The 15,844-nt window shown below is 47.1% G+C and overlaps 1 protein-coding gene and 1 long non-coding RNA gene across 3 annotated transcripts in view; one reads left to right on the forward strand and one right to left on the reverse strand.

Moving 5' to 3' along the window:
* Positions 1-15,844, forward strand: part of SH2D3A (SH2 domain containing 3A) — a 31,386-nt gene that overhangs the window by 1,859 nt on the left and 13,683 nt on the right. Inside the window, exons 2-5 of one of the 2 annotated variants that reach the window (XM_079960046.1) lie at positions 6,747-6,914; positions 10,017-10,130; positions 11,589-12,004; positions 13,566-13,663. In XM_079960046.1, coding sequence (XP_079816172.1) covers positions 6,909-6,914; positions 10,017-10,130; positions 11,589-12,004; positions 13,566-13,663 — 634 coding nt within the window. In that variant the 5' untranslated portion in view covers positions 6,747-6,908. The remainder of the gene's footprint in view (positions 1-6,746; positions 6,915-10,016; positions 10,131-11,588; positions 12,005-13,565; positions 13,664-15,844) is intronic. The other variant, XM_079960047.1, reaches the window with a different exon arrangement.
* Positions 6,514-15,844, reverse strand: part of LOC307206784 — a 610,614-nt gene continuing 601,283 nt past the window's right edge. The window contains exon 4 of the long non-coding RNA XR_013834490.1: positions 6,514-6,540. This is a non-coding gene — a long non-coding RNA (uncharacterized lncRNA). The remainder of the gene's footprint in view (positions 6,541-15,844) is intronic.

A 15,844-nucleotide genomic window follows, 5' to 3' on the forward strand; every position in this document is an offset into this window, starting at 1 on the left:
CCATAAGTACAAAAAATGAACTGGCTGTTGGTTATCAAATGTACATGAATTATAGACACTTACAAGGACCTAGAGATGTAAAAAAACATTTCGGAAGGCATGGCCAAGTTCATTGAATCGGTGGTGGTTGGCCAGCTTCCACTGGTGGTTCCCTCACTGTGAGAAGTGAGGTTACAGGGAACTAGGCAGAGGGCCTTCTCGGTAGTGGCACCCGCCCTGTGGAACGCCCTCCCACCAGTTGTCAAGGAAATAAACAACTGTCTGACTTTCAAAAGACATTTGAAGGCAGCCCTGTATCGGGAAGTTTTTAATGTTTGATGTTTTATCGTGTTTTTAATGTTCTGTTGGGAGCCACCCAAAGTGGCTGGGGAAACACAACCAAATGGGCAGGGTATAACTAAATTATCATGATGAAATAATAATCTTGTAAGTGCCTCTGAGCATGTGTGAAACGCCTTTCCCTCATTTGCAAGAAATCCCAACCAGTTGAGTCTGGGACCCGAGGCCTTTCTAGGTCTGAGAGTGATTTGCAGACAGACTCTTAGTCTTTGGTGACTCCTTCCCTTCTAGGAATCAAGGGCATGACTCTGGTCTGACTGGAGTGGCTCTCAGTTTTTAAGAGGAAGCTGAGAGCTAAAGCTGAACAAGATCCTCATCCTCCTGGAAAAAAGTGACAAGTGAGGTGCCGCAGGGTTCTGTCCTGGGCCCATGGTTGGTCAATGTCTTTATGGATGACTTGGAGGAGGGTGATCAAAATGTTCAAGGGTGTGGAAACCAAGCCTTATGAGGAACGGTTGAGGAAGTTAGATATGTTTAGCCTGAAGAAGATGAGACTGAGAGGAGATATGACAGCCATCTTCAAATATCTAGAGGGAAGAAGAGTGAACAAGCTTGTTTTCTCCTGCCCTGGAGGGTAGGAGACAAACTAATGGCCTCAAGTTACAAGAAAGGAGATTCTGACTAAACATCAGGAAGAACTTTCTGACGGAAAGAGCTGTTCGGCAGTGGAACAGACTATTCCGGGAGTCGGGAAGTTGTGGACGCCCCTTCCTTGGATGGCCATCTTCATGAATGCTTGAGTTGAGCTTCCTGCACTGCAGGGGGTTGGACTGGATGTCCCTCGGAGTCCCTTTCAACTCTGCAGTTGCTATGATTCCAAGGAAGAATATTTGTGGCCAGTGGGTAAAGGTAAAGGGACCCCTGACCATTAGGTCCAGTCGTGGCTGACTGGGGTTGCGGCGCTCATCTCGCTTTATTGGCCGAGGGAGTTGGCGTACAGCTCCCGGGTCATGTGCATAGCTGTCAACTTACAGATTTGAAAATAAGGGACCAGCAGCCTTGAAAATAAGGGACTAGCAGCCAAAATAAGGGACCTGCAGCCTCACCTGTTCCAGACACTCCAGTCTTCCTGTCCTCCTGCAGTCTGGTCAAACTCATGCTGGTAGCTTCGAGAACACTGTCCAACCAACTTTGTAACCAGAGGTTCAACTGAATAGAATCTGAATCATATGCACCACAAGGCCTATGCAGCCTCAACTTAAGATGGCTCCCCGGTCTGGCTTTGCACTGCAAAGTTTGCAGCAGCACGTGTAACAAAATAGCGTCCAGCATTCAAAAACCTCCTCAGCTTGCATTAACTAGCCACACACAAGGCATGCAAGCTCCACCCCCCAGTCGTTCTTAGACTTCTTATTGGGTGAGCAACACAGCCAAGCAACACAGTTGGAGCCTCCCTCCTCCCTGGCTGGCAGGGAGGGAGGGAGAGGAGCTGCTTCCTTTGAAATTTAAGGGACATCATTTAAGGGACATCTATCAATAAGGGACAGCAGCGGGACATGGCGCTGGAATAAGGGACTGTCCCTTCAAATAAGGGACACTTGACAGCTATGCATGTGGCCAGCATGACTAAGCTGCTTCTGGCGAACCAGAGCAGTGCACGGAAACACCGCTTACCTTCCCGCCGGAATGGTACCTATTTATCTACTTGCACTATGACGTGCTTTTGAACTGCTAGGTTGGCAGGAGCAGGGACCGAGCAACAGGAGCTCACCCCGTCGTGGGGATGTGAACCACCGACCTTCTGATCGGCAAGCCCTAGGCTCTGTGGTTTAACCCACAGCGTGTTAATTCATATCAGTGAAGTGGCACAGTTTGTGTTGGGAACCTTATTCAGCTAGCCGCAATCAGGGCCGTGACCGCAATGAACCGTAGAACGACTGAGATAATAAATAACGAAATTGGGGAAGTGCCTTCTCTTTCGTGCTTCTGCCTTGTCAAGAAGAAGAAATGACTCATGGTGCTCTTAAGACGATGACACCCCAAACCCTCCTGTTATGAGGTGCGGGAACTTAGAATCATAGAATCCCAAGCTTTTTCAGGCCACCCCCCCTTGCTTCCAAAAACTCATCTGCACGCAGTGCTCCTTAACATATAAAAACAATATTTCAGAATGAAAGTTTTCACAACCCACTAAGGAAGATAATAACGCAGTAAAATTTAAAACAGTGACAATCAGTTGCACATTTATTCAAAATTCAATTTAAACTACTTAGTTTGATTAATTCAGCAATGTTAATGAACTTGATCCAGTAGTGCCAGCTTTTCAGAGGCTGATGGGCAATGACACCTCCAGGGCCCCCTGCCTCTTACTTCCCTCTTGCCCCCCCCCCCCCGAACACTCTCTCTCCACTTTGGGAACCACTGTTTTCGCCTCTGCAAGGCCCTCCAGTTGAGGTGGCTGCGGTTTAGAGGTATAATTAGCTATTTGCTATTTATGGTCAGGCCCCTGCCTTAAAAGGATTCTCATTTAAATGCGACACTGGGAGGATGAAAGGGAAAGGAAACTGTGGAGGAATATGCAGTTACACAGGCTTAGTTACATAGGCTTAGTGTCAATCGGAAGAGCAGAGTAAAATGCTTTAAAATGCTTTAGATAAATGTGACATTAGGGGGCTGTGCCAAAGGCTTCATGGAGAAATTGTGCTTTGCTTAGGGATTAGAAAGAAGGAAGAGAGGTGGATTTGTTGTGTAGGTGTTCTGGGAGGTGGTACCAGGCATAGAGGGCAGTGTCTTTTGAGGCAGGAAGGGGACCTTGGAGAGCTGAGAGTGGGCAAGCAAAGGTCAGGGATGCATCTGGACATTTCATTGATTCATTCATTGATTCATTCAGAAGGGCTCCCAGAGGAACTTACAGATCAGTTTAAAAAAAACACAAAACCACACACAACAGAGTACCGGTACCTGAGGTTATAAGAAGGATGTCTCTCTTTTCCTTGTCTTCAGGATAGATTCTTTTTGAACCAAACGCCTTTGGAATCAATGGTCAAGCCCTGGTGAGAAATGGCCACCCTCCCCATGGAATTAAAGAATCGCAGGTGGCGCTGTGGGTTAAACCACAGAGCCTAGGACTTGCGGATCAGAAGGTCGGCGGTTCGAATCCCCGCGACAGGGTGAGCTCCCGTTCCTCGGTCGCTGCTCCTGTAAACCTAGCAGTTCGAAAGCACGTCAAAGTGCAAGGAGATAAATTGGTACCGCTGCAGCGGGAAGGTAAATGGCATTTCCGTGCGCTGCTCTGGTTCACCAGAAGCAGCTTAGTCATGCTGGCCACATGACCCGGAAGCTGTACGCCGGCTCCCTCAGCCAATAAAGCGAGATGAGCGCCGCAACCCCAGAGTCGTCCGCGACTGGACCTAATGGTCAGGGGTACCTTTACCCTTAAGAGTTGGAAGGGACCCCAAGGGTCATTTAGTCCAACCCCCTGCCTGCAATGCAGGGATCAAACTGCAGGGTTGGCTTGTTATGGCTGGATCTCCCTCTGGGGGTCCGTGTGAAGCTGTAAGCACTGCTGTGGCTATTTTCAGTGTCTGGTGATCTGGAGTGCTGCTCTGGGGCACTCAGTAAAAGGTAAAGGGGCCCCTGACCATTAGGTCCAGTCGTGGCCAACTCTGGGGTTGCGGCGCTCATCTCACTTTATTGGCCGAGGGAGCCGGCATACAGCTTCTGGGTCATGTGGCCAGCATGACTAAGCCGCTTCTGGAGAACCAGAGCAGTGCACGGAAGAGCCGTTTACCTTCCTGCCGGAGCGGTACCTATTTATCTACAGTGGTGCCCCGCAAGACGAACGCCTCGCAAGACGGAAAACCCGCTAGACGAAAGGGTTTTCCGTTTTGGAGGCGCTTCGCTAAACGAATTTCTCTATGGGGTTGCTTCGCAAGACGAAAAAATCTTGCGAGTTCCCGCAGGTTTTTTTCGCTCCCCCCCCTTTCCTAAGCCGCTTATCAGATGTTCCACTGATAAGCCGCCTCTCAGCTGATCGCTAAAAGCCGCTAGACCGCTAATAGCGCTAATCCGCTAAGCCGTCAATGGGCTTGCTTCGCAAGACGAAAAAACCGCTAGACGAAGAGAATTGCGGAACGGATTAATTTCGTCTTGCGAGGCACCACTGTACTTGCATTTTGACATGCTTTCAAACTACTAAGTTGGCAGGAGCAGGGACTGAGCAACTGGGGCTCACCCCGTCATGGGGATTCGAACCACCGACCTTCTGATCGGCAAGTCCTAGGCTCTGTGGTTTAACCCACAGTGCCACCCGTGTCCCGGGGCACTCAGTAACCTCCTCTTTTGAAGACACTGAAGATTTTAGTTGGGGAGGGGTGTATTGGTGAGAGAGAGAGTGAGTTAGGGAGTTCTGGGTGTATTCAAACAGGTTCTGTTGTGGTTATGTATCAGCTGTGCCTGATGTGGAAATCTACAGGATGGTAGATTTTAAGTGCTCTCCAGGAAAAAGCACACCTGGCCTGACACTGTCTGTCTGCCTGTCTGTGCCTGTGGCCATCCTCCCTAAGTCAAGCTGCTTTTGCAAGGATTTCCAAAGCTGTTGCTTGTGTGGGTCCTGTGCTGGGAACAATGCGCGAAAAGGGAGCATTTCCTCTCTATTGTGTGGCTCACCCTGGCCTCACTCTGTGTTGATTCTCACCAGCTGGTGGAGCTGACTGTTGTGCCTATTAGCTTGGCAGTGGCAAAGTTGGCTGTGCATGTGTACATGGCGGTGCGTGTACGTGTGAGGAGGGGGTCGTGATTTGGGATTCCTTTACTCACATCTATCTGAAAACCATGGAGAGACCTGGTCTGAACAAAGACATTGGATTCTTATCTCATTATACATGACAAAGCCATTTTTCACCTTCTCACCCCTTGCTTTTTCCTGTAAGACCTATTGCAGTCGTTAAGAGTCGTCAACAGGCTCATCACAGCTATCTGCCAATCACCCATTCCCACCACCCTTCTGAGTAATACCCCTCCCCACCTTCTCACTATATAGAAGGGTCTGGTGACTTCTGCTTCAGTGTATCTGAAGAAGTGTGCATGCACACGAAAGCTCATACCTAGAACTAACTTAGTTGGTCTTTAAGGTGCTACTGGAAGGAGTTTTTTTTTCCTTTTATTTTGTTTTGACTATGGCAGACCAACACGGCTACCTATCTGTAAACAAATCACATCTGTCTGTTAGTGACAGACCCCAGGATAACTTTATTCTGAGATTGGGGCAAGGTAGGCAAGCTAGATGCACCTAGTGCCTTGCTTTTTGGTTTGTAAGCCAGCACCCCTCCCTTCAGGGCCATTTAATTCAGTTGTTCTCTCTCTAGCATTCCTGGTTGATGCCTCAGGCTTGCTTGTGAGTTTATTTTGGCTGCAGCCATTCTTGCTGAATCAGATTAGACTGAAAGAGTCGATTCTGCCACCTTCACCATGTCTGTTGAAGCAAAAAAACCATTCCCATTATCTGCTGCAAGCCTCCTATGTTTTTTCCTCATTCTCATTTTTTTATATACATTTTTATTAGTTTTTTTAACATATCATTTCCAACATTCATTTAACATAACTTATTATCTTATACAATATTTTAGACTTCGGTCAACAACCTCTGAAGATTTTCTGTTCTTTATCACTTGTTCTGCATTTCTTAATTGCTCTATTACTTTTAATTATCATTAACTAATAATTCTCTTCATAGTCTTCCTTGCAATATTTCACATAGTTCTCCTTACAGAACTTCTTTCAGTCCTACTAGCGTGATCTGTTTATTACACTTGCTTTTCAGATAATTCAAATATTTACTCCAGTCTTCTAAGAATCTCTGGTCCCGTAGGTTTCGAATCATTCCTGTTAATTTATCTTATTCTGCATAGTCCATTAATTTCATTTGCCATTCTTCTTTTGTCGGTAATTCTTCTTGCTTCCATTTCCCTCATTTTCTTTACTCCACTTACTGAAGTCTTCCTTGCATGCGGTGAAATTGTACTGATCCTCTGGAATTTCTTTTTTATTATTACAGTGGTGCCTCGCAAGACGAAATTAATTCGTTCCGCGAGTTGCTTCGTCTTGCGATTTTTTCGTCTTGCGGAGCGCGGATTCCCCTGGTATTAACGGTTTTACGAAAAAGGAAGCAAACCCGCAAGACGTTTTCGAAAAACAGAAAACCCTTTCGTCTAGCGAGTTTTTCGTCTTGCAAGGCATTCGTCTTGCGGGGCACCACTGTATCTTCTTTTAAACCAGTGTGTCAATCTCTCTCTCTCTCTCTCTCTCTCTCCCCCCCCCCCCCCGGAGGTGGATGAGTTCAGAGGGGACTTCTGGTTGTATGTGACACACTTTTGTGACATCGGTTTCCTCCCCCTCAGTGAGTTTGTAACCTCAATCTTGTCATCACCTTTCCTGCCCCTTTAAAAGGAAGTGTTTTTTTTATGCAGGCTGTAGAGTCAGTGGCGGCAGGCTGGAAGGCAGTTCAGAAGCTGGCGAATGGGTAACTGGCCAGAAGTCATTTTCCGTGCAAATTGTCAATGTTTCTGGAGGAGATAGAGACACATCTACCACTGGAGAAGTTGTTTCCTCAACAAGTCATTTATTAGGAGATGATGGTATGTTACACCTTCTACTTATTTATTTCCTTTTTAAATGCATAACGGTCTTATATTCTCCAAGAAAAATCCTGGGAAAGTGTTTGGATGGTGCCTTTCAGTGTGAGTTCAGCTCCCTTTCTGCTAGAAAATGTGGGACTCAAAACTGTTCGGCTATGGGCTTCTGTATCTGAATAGGGAGAATAGAGCATGGGTAGGCAACCTAAGGCCCGGGGGCCAGATCCGGCCCAATCGCCTTCTAAATCCGGCCCATGGGCAGTCCGGGAATCAGCATGTTTTTACATGAGTAGAATGTGTCCTTTTATTTAAAATGCATCTCTGGGTTATTTGTGGAACATAGGAATTCATTAATTCCCCCCCCCCAATATAGTCTGGCCCCCCGTAAGGTCTGAGGGACAGTGGACCGGCCCCCTGCTGAAAAAGTTTGCTGACCCCTGTTTTAATGTGTTGAAAATGGCTTTGAGATTTTTTTCCCTTTAAAATATAAAGCAGTATAGAAATAAAATTAATAATAATACAGTGGTGCCTCGCAAGACGAAATTAATCCGTTCCGCGAGTCTCTTCGTCTAGCGGTTTTTTTGTCTTGTGAAGCAAGCCCATTGACGGCTTAGCGGATTAGCGCTATTAGCGGCTTAGCGGCTTTCAGCGGCTTAGCGGCTTATCGGATCAGCTGATAAGCGGCTTAGCGGCTTAGAAAAAGGGGGGGGAGGAAAAAAACCCCGCAGGAACTCGCAAGACATTTTCGTCTAGCGAAGCAAGCCCATAGGGAAATTCGTTTTGCGAAGCGCCTCCAAAACGGAAAACCCTTTCGTCTAGCGGGTTTTCCGTCTTGTGAGGCGTTCGTCTTGCGGGGCACCACTGTAACAGTAAGTTCCATTGTAAAAAACACAAAAAACCTGCCTAGAGATTCTGTTGTGGCGATCATAACCCAAGTTTAAGAGGTGCCATTTGGCGATTAGCTTATATACCTGAGTTTCTAACACTAGTCAAGGGTGGGGAAGAGGCTGTCAGTGCCTGCAAATCCCAGTGCTTTACTTCCAAGTAAGAGAGAGTGCAGATACAACGAAGCCCATTTAATTGGGTTTGAGGGTGGGGCAGCATCAGAGTCCCCCCCGCACTGCTGCATTCTTGGAAGCAGAAACACTCTAATCGAGCTTCTAATTCAGGTGGTACAATGGGGGTACCCAGCTAGAATGTTGCTCGGAGTGGAAATGTTTAGGAGACTTTTGAAAATGCACTTTCTGGCTGGGTTGGCAACTCTTTTATTCTGGTCAGAACGGAACGGTCTTTCAGATTCCTATGAACAATGGCGCTACTGATCATGGCCATGCAGCCTTAAGATTGAGAGGCGATTTTAGTTGGAAAATGTTGACCAGCTTGTTGGGCAAGGGATTCATGTCATGCCTTTTTGGCTTCCGTTTCTTCACCTGCACTGAGCCTGCTTCTGAACACAGCACTGCTTTTATTTTCCAACACTCCTTTCCTGTTAATGGTTAATTCCATCCCTAGGCAAACAACTCCAGAAGGAGAAAGTGCTTGTTTCTTTCTGGTAGGTTGTCATGGCTCCAAGCTGCTGCTGGCTGTTATCTCTCCCCCCCCCACCTGCTCAGCAGGGCCAACCTAATAAGTTTACCTGTCCCAAGCAGGTACCCTGTGAAATGGAGGGGTTAGGAGCGCACCTCTTTTACTTCTTGCAACATTGCAGAGCATGTTGGCATCACAACTATGAATAGGAATTTTGAGGTCTTAGATATGTGTTAAAATGTTCATAAGTGTACCAACCAAGCACATACATAGATCAGCACAGGAAGACCGACCTGAAGCCATTTTGATTCCTAAACTGAGCAAATGTTTTCTCTGCAAAGTGGCAAAGCCTCCCCATTGTCTTTTCCTTCACAAATCCTGTCTGAAGAAGTGTGCATGCACACGAAAGCTCATACCAAGAACTAACTTAGTTGGTCTTTAAGGTGCTACTGGAAGGAATTTTTTTATTTTGTCCTGTCTTAAGGGTATGTCTGTGTTTGAATAGGGTGTGAGCCTGTGACCTGGCCCAGGAACTAAGTATTTATCATTACAAAAGACTGGCCAGGCTCCCCAGGCAATCCAATCAAGTAACCTGCCAGACAGGAGATAAACAAGGCGAAAAACAACATTCAAATTTCTGTTTTAAGACCGCCTTTTCTGTGATGTAGGTATGATGTATCTGAGGGGTGGTCTTAGGTTACACCCTTTCTGTGATGTATGTATGATGTTTCTGGGGGTGGTCTTGATCTACAGGGTGGCAATTTCAAAAGTTTTTATAAGGCCTTGCACGCCATTTTTCTGGGTTCCTCCTCCTCTCCTGCGGGTGAGGGGAGCACCCTATTGCAACAGATCAATAAAGATCAAGCTTACTAGCTGCTTTGCTTCTCAATATTCTCTGGTTGGCCTCTGTTATTCTCTCCTACCAATAGGGAACCTATGTAAGGACTCTATATGGGCTCTTGGATACCCCATAAGGGAAAAGGGCAATTTTTGTTTACAACAGTCCACTGTCTTCTGTAATGCTTTTTCCCCATTTATATCCCACAAGAGTTCAAGATGGTGCAGCTGATTCTCCCCCTCATTTAATCCCCACATAAACCCTGTGAGGTAGGCTCGACAGAGACATAAGAAAGTTACTGGCCCAAGGCACTGAGCTCCGAGGCTGAGTGGATCTGCCAGTGGATCTGAGTGGATCTGAGTGGAACTGGGCATTTGAACCAATATGCACTGCTGGAATCTACTTATGCAGGCAACTCTCAACTTAGGCAGGGGTTGGCAGGCAAAGCCAGAATTGTGTATAGTCAAAACACATTTGCGTTCAAGGGTGGTGAGATTGCCAAAGTCTTTATTACCCGCTTTTGACCCCCTTTTAAATATTTTTTTGCCAAGCATGTAAAGCTGAATGCGCACAAGTTTTAAATGCACGTAAGCTACGAGTTACCTGGACTAACATTGCGGACTGTTTACGTTGTACTCTACATCAATATTTTCTTATACGCAGCTTAGCAGCTGTTTTATGTCTTGTGCCCCTTGCCTGGTTAACGCCTTCTCCTTCTTTCTTGCTCCACAACTGAGCAGAAGAATATGGAACTGGCTGGTGAGAAACTGAGGAAGGAGCTGGAAGAGGAGTTGAAACTGGACCCCGAGCAACTTCGCAGCCACGCCTGGTACCACGGCTGTGTGCCACGCCAGGTAATAGCCCACAGATACTGTGGCGGTGAGCAGGAGGAGAACTTAACAATGCTTTCCTGGGACTGTCTCTTAACTCTTGGAAAGTGTAGAAATCTGCTGGTAGTGCCCCAAACTGTTCTGAATGGTGAAGCTCTGCTTCTCCCGATGTATTCGTGATTACTTGTGCCATTTCTCTCCTGTCCATCAGTTAAGTCCTCTGCATGGTTCACATCTGAATGAAACAATAAAATGCAGTAGAAAATGTAGTGGAATTCAGCACGATGGTATTACTCATAAAGCCTGCCCTGCTCAACGCAAAGCCCTTTACAAAGCTATCTTAATCCTCTTTGCCTCTTTCGGAAGTTTGGACAAAGAGGAGGAGCTGTTTCAGCACAGAGAGCAGGAACAGTGGTGGTGAAATCATAGATGAAGATAGTTCTGTGCCTCCAAAGTGTGCGGAAGCTGAAAATGCCATGTCCTCTCAAAGTGGGGGAAATGTAGAGTTAGAAGGGACCCAAACAGCCACCTAGTACAATGCCCTATAAAATCTCTTCCCACTGTGGATTCCCTATGGCAGAGGTTTTCAATCTTTGGCAGCCTCTCTCCCTCTTTCAGACACCCTCCCTTGTGGAGGGTTCCTCCAGCCTCCTCTTCTCTCCACTCTCCTTTCCTTAGGAGTCCTCTGGGCAGCAACTGCTGCCGCCCCTGGTCTCTGAGCTGCCCCCTGACCAGCTCCAGAGGCACCATTCACCTGTGGAGCTTGTAGCCGGGGCTGCTGCAACAAACAGCTGTGCAAGCCTTTGGGAGGCAGAGACATGCAAGAGGGCATCAGAGGAGGGAGGGAAAGAAAGAGGGATAGAGGCCAGTGTTGCCCATGGCACCCCTGACCATCATTCAAGGCACCTCAGGGTGCCACAGCACGCTGGTTGAAAACCACTGCCCTATGGGGTAGCTACAAGGTTCTCTCCTTTAATAGTTGTCCGGAAGGGAATAGCTTTGATGGGTGCATATTGTATCTGGCCCAGATGGGAAACTGATGTAGCTGTCAAAGGCACGAGTGTCCTATAGCGGATTTGGTCTCCTGCCAATGGACTTGCAGTACCTCTCCACACTGACTCCTTGGATCCTGCTAGACAACCCTCCTTTCTTGCTACAGTGGTACCTCGGGTTACAGATGCTTCAGGTTACAGATGCCGCTAACCCAGAAATAGTACCTCGGGTTAAGAACTTTGCTTCAGGATGAGAACAGAAATCGTGCTCTGGCGGCATGGTGGCAGCGGGAGGCCCCATTAGCTAAAGTGGTACCTCAGGTTAAGAACAGTTTCAGGTTGGACCTCCGGAACAAATTAAGTTCTTAACCCGAGGTACCACTGTACACTGTTTTTGCTCCTGATCCCCCTGGCCACCTCCAACCACAAACCAAATTCTCTCTCTCTCTCTCTCTCTTTCTCTCTCCCTCCTTTTCCTTTCTGGCCTTAGGAGGCAGAGTCTCTGCTGCAGGACGACGGAGAGTTCCTCATTCGCGACTCACGGTCCAGCTCCGGCGACTACGTCCTGTCGTGCCGCTGGGGCGGCCAGGCCCTGCACTTCAAGATCATCCGCGTGGTGCTGCGCCCCCGGAAGGGCTATTCCCGCACCCTCTTCCAGTTTGAGCAGGAGCAGTTTGACAACGTGCCCGCCCTGGTGCGCTTCTACGTGGGCAACCAGAAGGCCATCTCGGATGCCTCGGGAGCCGTGGTGTCCCGGCCTGTCAACAGGAGCGTGCCCCTCCGCTGGCTGAAGGAGCGGTACAGTGACACTGGCCAACCCCCGGGGCCGGGCAGGGTGCCCCTTCGGCGCTTCAGCTTCCGTGGAGCCACAGATGTGGAGGACACGGGAGACGGGAGCTTGCTTCGGTGAGCAAACAATTGCTGTGGGAGCTTTGTCTTGGGGGAGGTTGTGATGGTGGGCATAGCATGGCTTCCTTGTGGTGCGAATCTAAGCCAGTGCCTAATGGGACTCCCAAATCCCATTCTCAGCCAGCATGGCCAATGGTTATGGGCAGGGCTTTCCCCTCCAGCTGGAACTCAGTTCCAGCATCTCTCAGGTGAGTTCTGGCACCTCTCAAGTGGGCACCATTGCCATTCTAAGAGAACGAAGGAGTTGTTCATGGTGAGTTCCGGCACCTCTTTTTCTAGAAAAATAGTACTGGCTAGGGGTGAATGATAGGTGTTGTAGTTCAACAACATCTGGAGAGCCACAAGTTCCCGTGATTTAAGCAGGTCAACTTGGAGGAAGCACCACTTTTAGACCTATGTCTAAATAGCTGCGAGCAATTCCCTGGTCTCGTTCAGACATAATGCCAAACCATAGTTCAGTGCTTCAGAGGGCCTTGGGCACGCGCACTCCCTCCTCCCCTCCCTCCTGTCCAAGTTTGAGATAAATGTGCCTTGTGTCGTGGCTCTTGAAGCCTCGTCAGTGTGAGTTTGACGCCTCCCTTTCCATGGAGGCGCAGGTTACAGCAACAGCCAAGGCGACATTTTTCCACCTTTGCTGCATCAAGCAGTTGGTCCCTTACCTTCCCCCCCCCCCCCGACCTGGCCACAGTGATCCAGGCGACGGTAATCTCCAGGCTTGACTACTGTAATTCACTCTACGTGGGGCTGCCCTTGAAGCTGTCCTAGAAACTCCAGTGGGTACAGAATGCTGCAGCGAGGCTCCTCATGGGGTCTCTGCCATGGGAGCATATTCACCCAGTGGTTTTCAAGCTGCACTGGCTCCCGGTGGAGTACAGGGTCAGGTTTAAGGTGCTGGTTTTGATTTTTAAAGCCCTTCACAGCCTAGGACTCTCGTACCTACAGGACCGCCTCTCCCGATATGCCCACAGAGAGTCTCAAGGTCCATAAATAGCAACACCCTAGAGGTCCCGGGCCCTAAGGAAGTCAGATTAGCCTCAGCCAGAGCCAGGGCCTTTTCAACTCTGGCTCCTGCCTGGTGGAACGCTCTGCCTCATGAGACCAGGGCCCTGCAGGATCTGATTTCTTTCTGCAGGGCCTGTAAGACAGAGTTGTTCTGCCTGGCCTTTGGCTTGGAGTCAATTTGATTCCCTCCCCCTCTTTTTTCCTTTCTCCTCCTTGGATGAGGCTGCATTTTAATGTTTTAATGTTTCAATATTTTAATGTTGTATTTTAATTTTGTTTTTAAGTTGTATTCATTCAACTTATTTTTATTATTGCTTGTTAGCCGCCCTGAGCCCGGCCTTGGCTGGGGTGGGCGGGGTATAAATTATTATTATTATTATTATTATTATTATTATTATTATTATTATTATTATTTCCATTTGTGAGTCTTAAGCATTATCTGGCAGCTGGTCCACACATTCAAGTGGCTTTTCTGCAGGTTTTTGAAAGGTGGCGTTGGTGGGCTGGAATGGGTTGGTCAGCCAGTCATTTCCCTCTTATCTGTCCCCCACCCCAGGACAAAAGATCGAAGTGGAAGCGACCCCAGTAGTCTAGACCAGTTGGACCGGAAGCCGTCCTTGCATGGTGCCCAGTCAGACAGCAATTTGCTGACAGGTGAGTGACGTGGAGATGATAGGCTGAAGATCAGCAACTTAGCACAAGGCAGCTTCTGTTTGTAATGCTGGAAGTGGATAAGCAATGGTAAAAGTTCAGTGCAGTTATTACTAGACTTGAAAGAGGCAAGCTGTTAAGTTTTCATCAGTTTACTGGGATGTTTTTCACTGTCCAATTGTTCTTGGGCTTGCTGATCAGAAGGTCGGTGGTTCAAATCCACTTGATAGGGTGAGCTCCTGTTGTTCTGTCCCAGCTCCTGACAACCTAGTAGTTCGAAAGCACACCAGTGCAAGTAGATAAATAGGTACTGCTGTGGCGGGAAGGTAAATGGCGTTTCTGTGCGCTCTGGCTTCTGTCATGGTGTTCTGTTGTGCCAGAAGCGGTTTAGTCATGCTGGCCACACGACCTGGAAAGCTATCTGTGGATAAACACCAGCTCCCTCAGCCTGAAGTGAGATACACGCCGTAACCCCGTAGTCACCTTTGACTGGACTTATCTGTCCAGGGGTCCTTAACCTCTTTATCTTTAGCTTGAAAATATACATGATATTTCACTTTTTATTTTTTCATGCGAAAGGAGAGATTTTTATTCTGTTCAAAAATCATGGAATTTACCAGTGAAAAAACAACAACCCCAAAAAGGTCCTACTTTAATAGGTTGAAAGCAGTAACAACAACAACAAAAAATCCAAACCACACTTCAGAACCAGAGTAAATCATGGATTGTTTCTCCTAGGTTGTAAATCTTGGGATTTTGAAGAACAGCCCTCCTTGAGCTGTTTGGCTTACTTATTTAGAAGAGGTATATGAGGACAGCAATTGTTGCTGTTGGAATGGGTGCCAATCAAGAAGGACACAGAATCATAGAATTTTAGAATTGGAAGGCACCCTGGGGTCATCTAGTCCAACCCCCTGAAATGCAGAAATCTTTTGCCCAACAACCCTAAGATTTAAGAGTCTCATGCTCTACTGACTGGGTAAAGCAGTGGGCACCGTTTCAGCTCTACGACAACCCAGATTTGGATATTTGAATATCAGCATCATTGGCCAACGACTAATACGGTGACCTGGGTTTGATGGGCATAATTTGAGAGTTGGAGCTGCAGAGGAACCAACCCCCACAGCCGGTTGCCAGGATCCAGGTTGGATTTGATTTAAATCAAATTGATTTAAATCACTAGTCAGTAAGTAAGACTTCAAAATACATAGACAGATAATTATGAAATTATCGAGAGATTTAATAAGTTAACTGTTTATATTTGGACAACTTTTCTGCTGTACTTTATTGGAAGGAGAAAAACAACCATTTCCTTAATAACAATTTAAACAATTTATTTAACTAAAACACTAAAACGTATAGCATATGCATCCATGTTTGTTAATTGATGTGGTTAAACGGTTTGGTTTTTTTAAAAAACAAACAAACAAACAAACAAACTTCGACTGAGTTTTAGCACAGATGAAAAACTTAAAACAAATCCTTATTTCCTGATGAATAACCTTTGGACCTTAATGTAACTTAAATAGAAAACTATCTTTAGAAAGGTTTTTCATCCAAAAGCATTTTATTTTAAAAATACAATTTAAATTTTAAAAATCCATTTAAATAAAAAAAAAATCCTATTTTTAAAAAATATATATTGGGTTTTTTTTAATAATAAAAAAACATTGATTTTTATCCACCTTGCCAGGAACGGATAAGACATGAAAAAGTCCTTACCATCTACTTTTTATTCAATATTTACAGAGAAAGGCTTGGGAATGTAGCTTCTAGGAATAATGGCGTTGTCCTGGGTCAATATCCACCCCCCTTCTCTCCCACTTCCTCATTCGTCAGCAGGTGGTGCTGAGGGCCCTTTGCTTCTGAGCCCTTTGCTCTCCTACTTTTAAGGCTCGCCAGGTTCTGGGAGATGGCAGGTCTGGAACATAGCTGTCAACTGTCCCTTATTTGGTGGGAAACTCCCTTATCCCAGCGCTGTGTCCCACTGCTGTCCCTTATTGATGATGTCCCTTAAATTTCCTGGGTTTCACACTCACCCGGCTTGGGAGGGAAGCAGCGGCTCGGGGTCCTCCTCTGCGAGAGAGAGAGCGTGCAGGAGCTGCTGCGTCTCTGTCTCTCCCTTTTCCCCCTCAGGGGCGCGTCGTGAGGAGACGGGTGGCGGCGGGCGGGCAGGCAGCCCCT

This window comes from Podarcis cretensis (assembly GCF_951804945.1).
Source record: "Podarcis cretensis genome assembly, chromosome: 17".
Classification (NCBI taxonomy): Eukaryota; Metazoa; Chordata; class Lepidosauria; order Squamata; family Lacertidae; genus Podarcis; species Podarcis cretensis.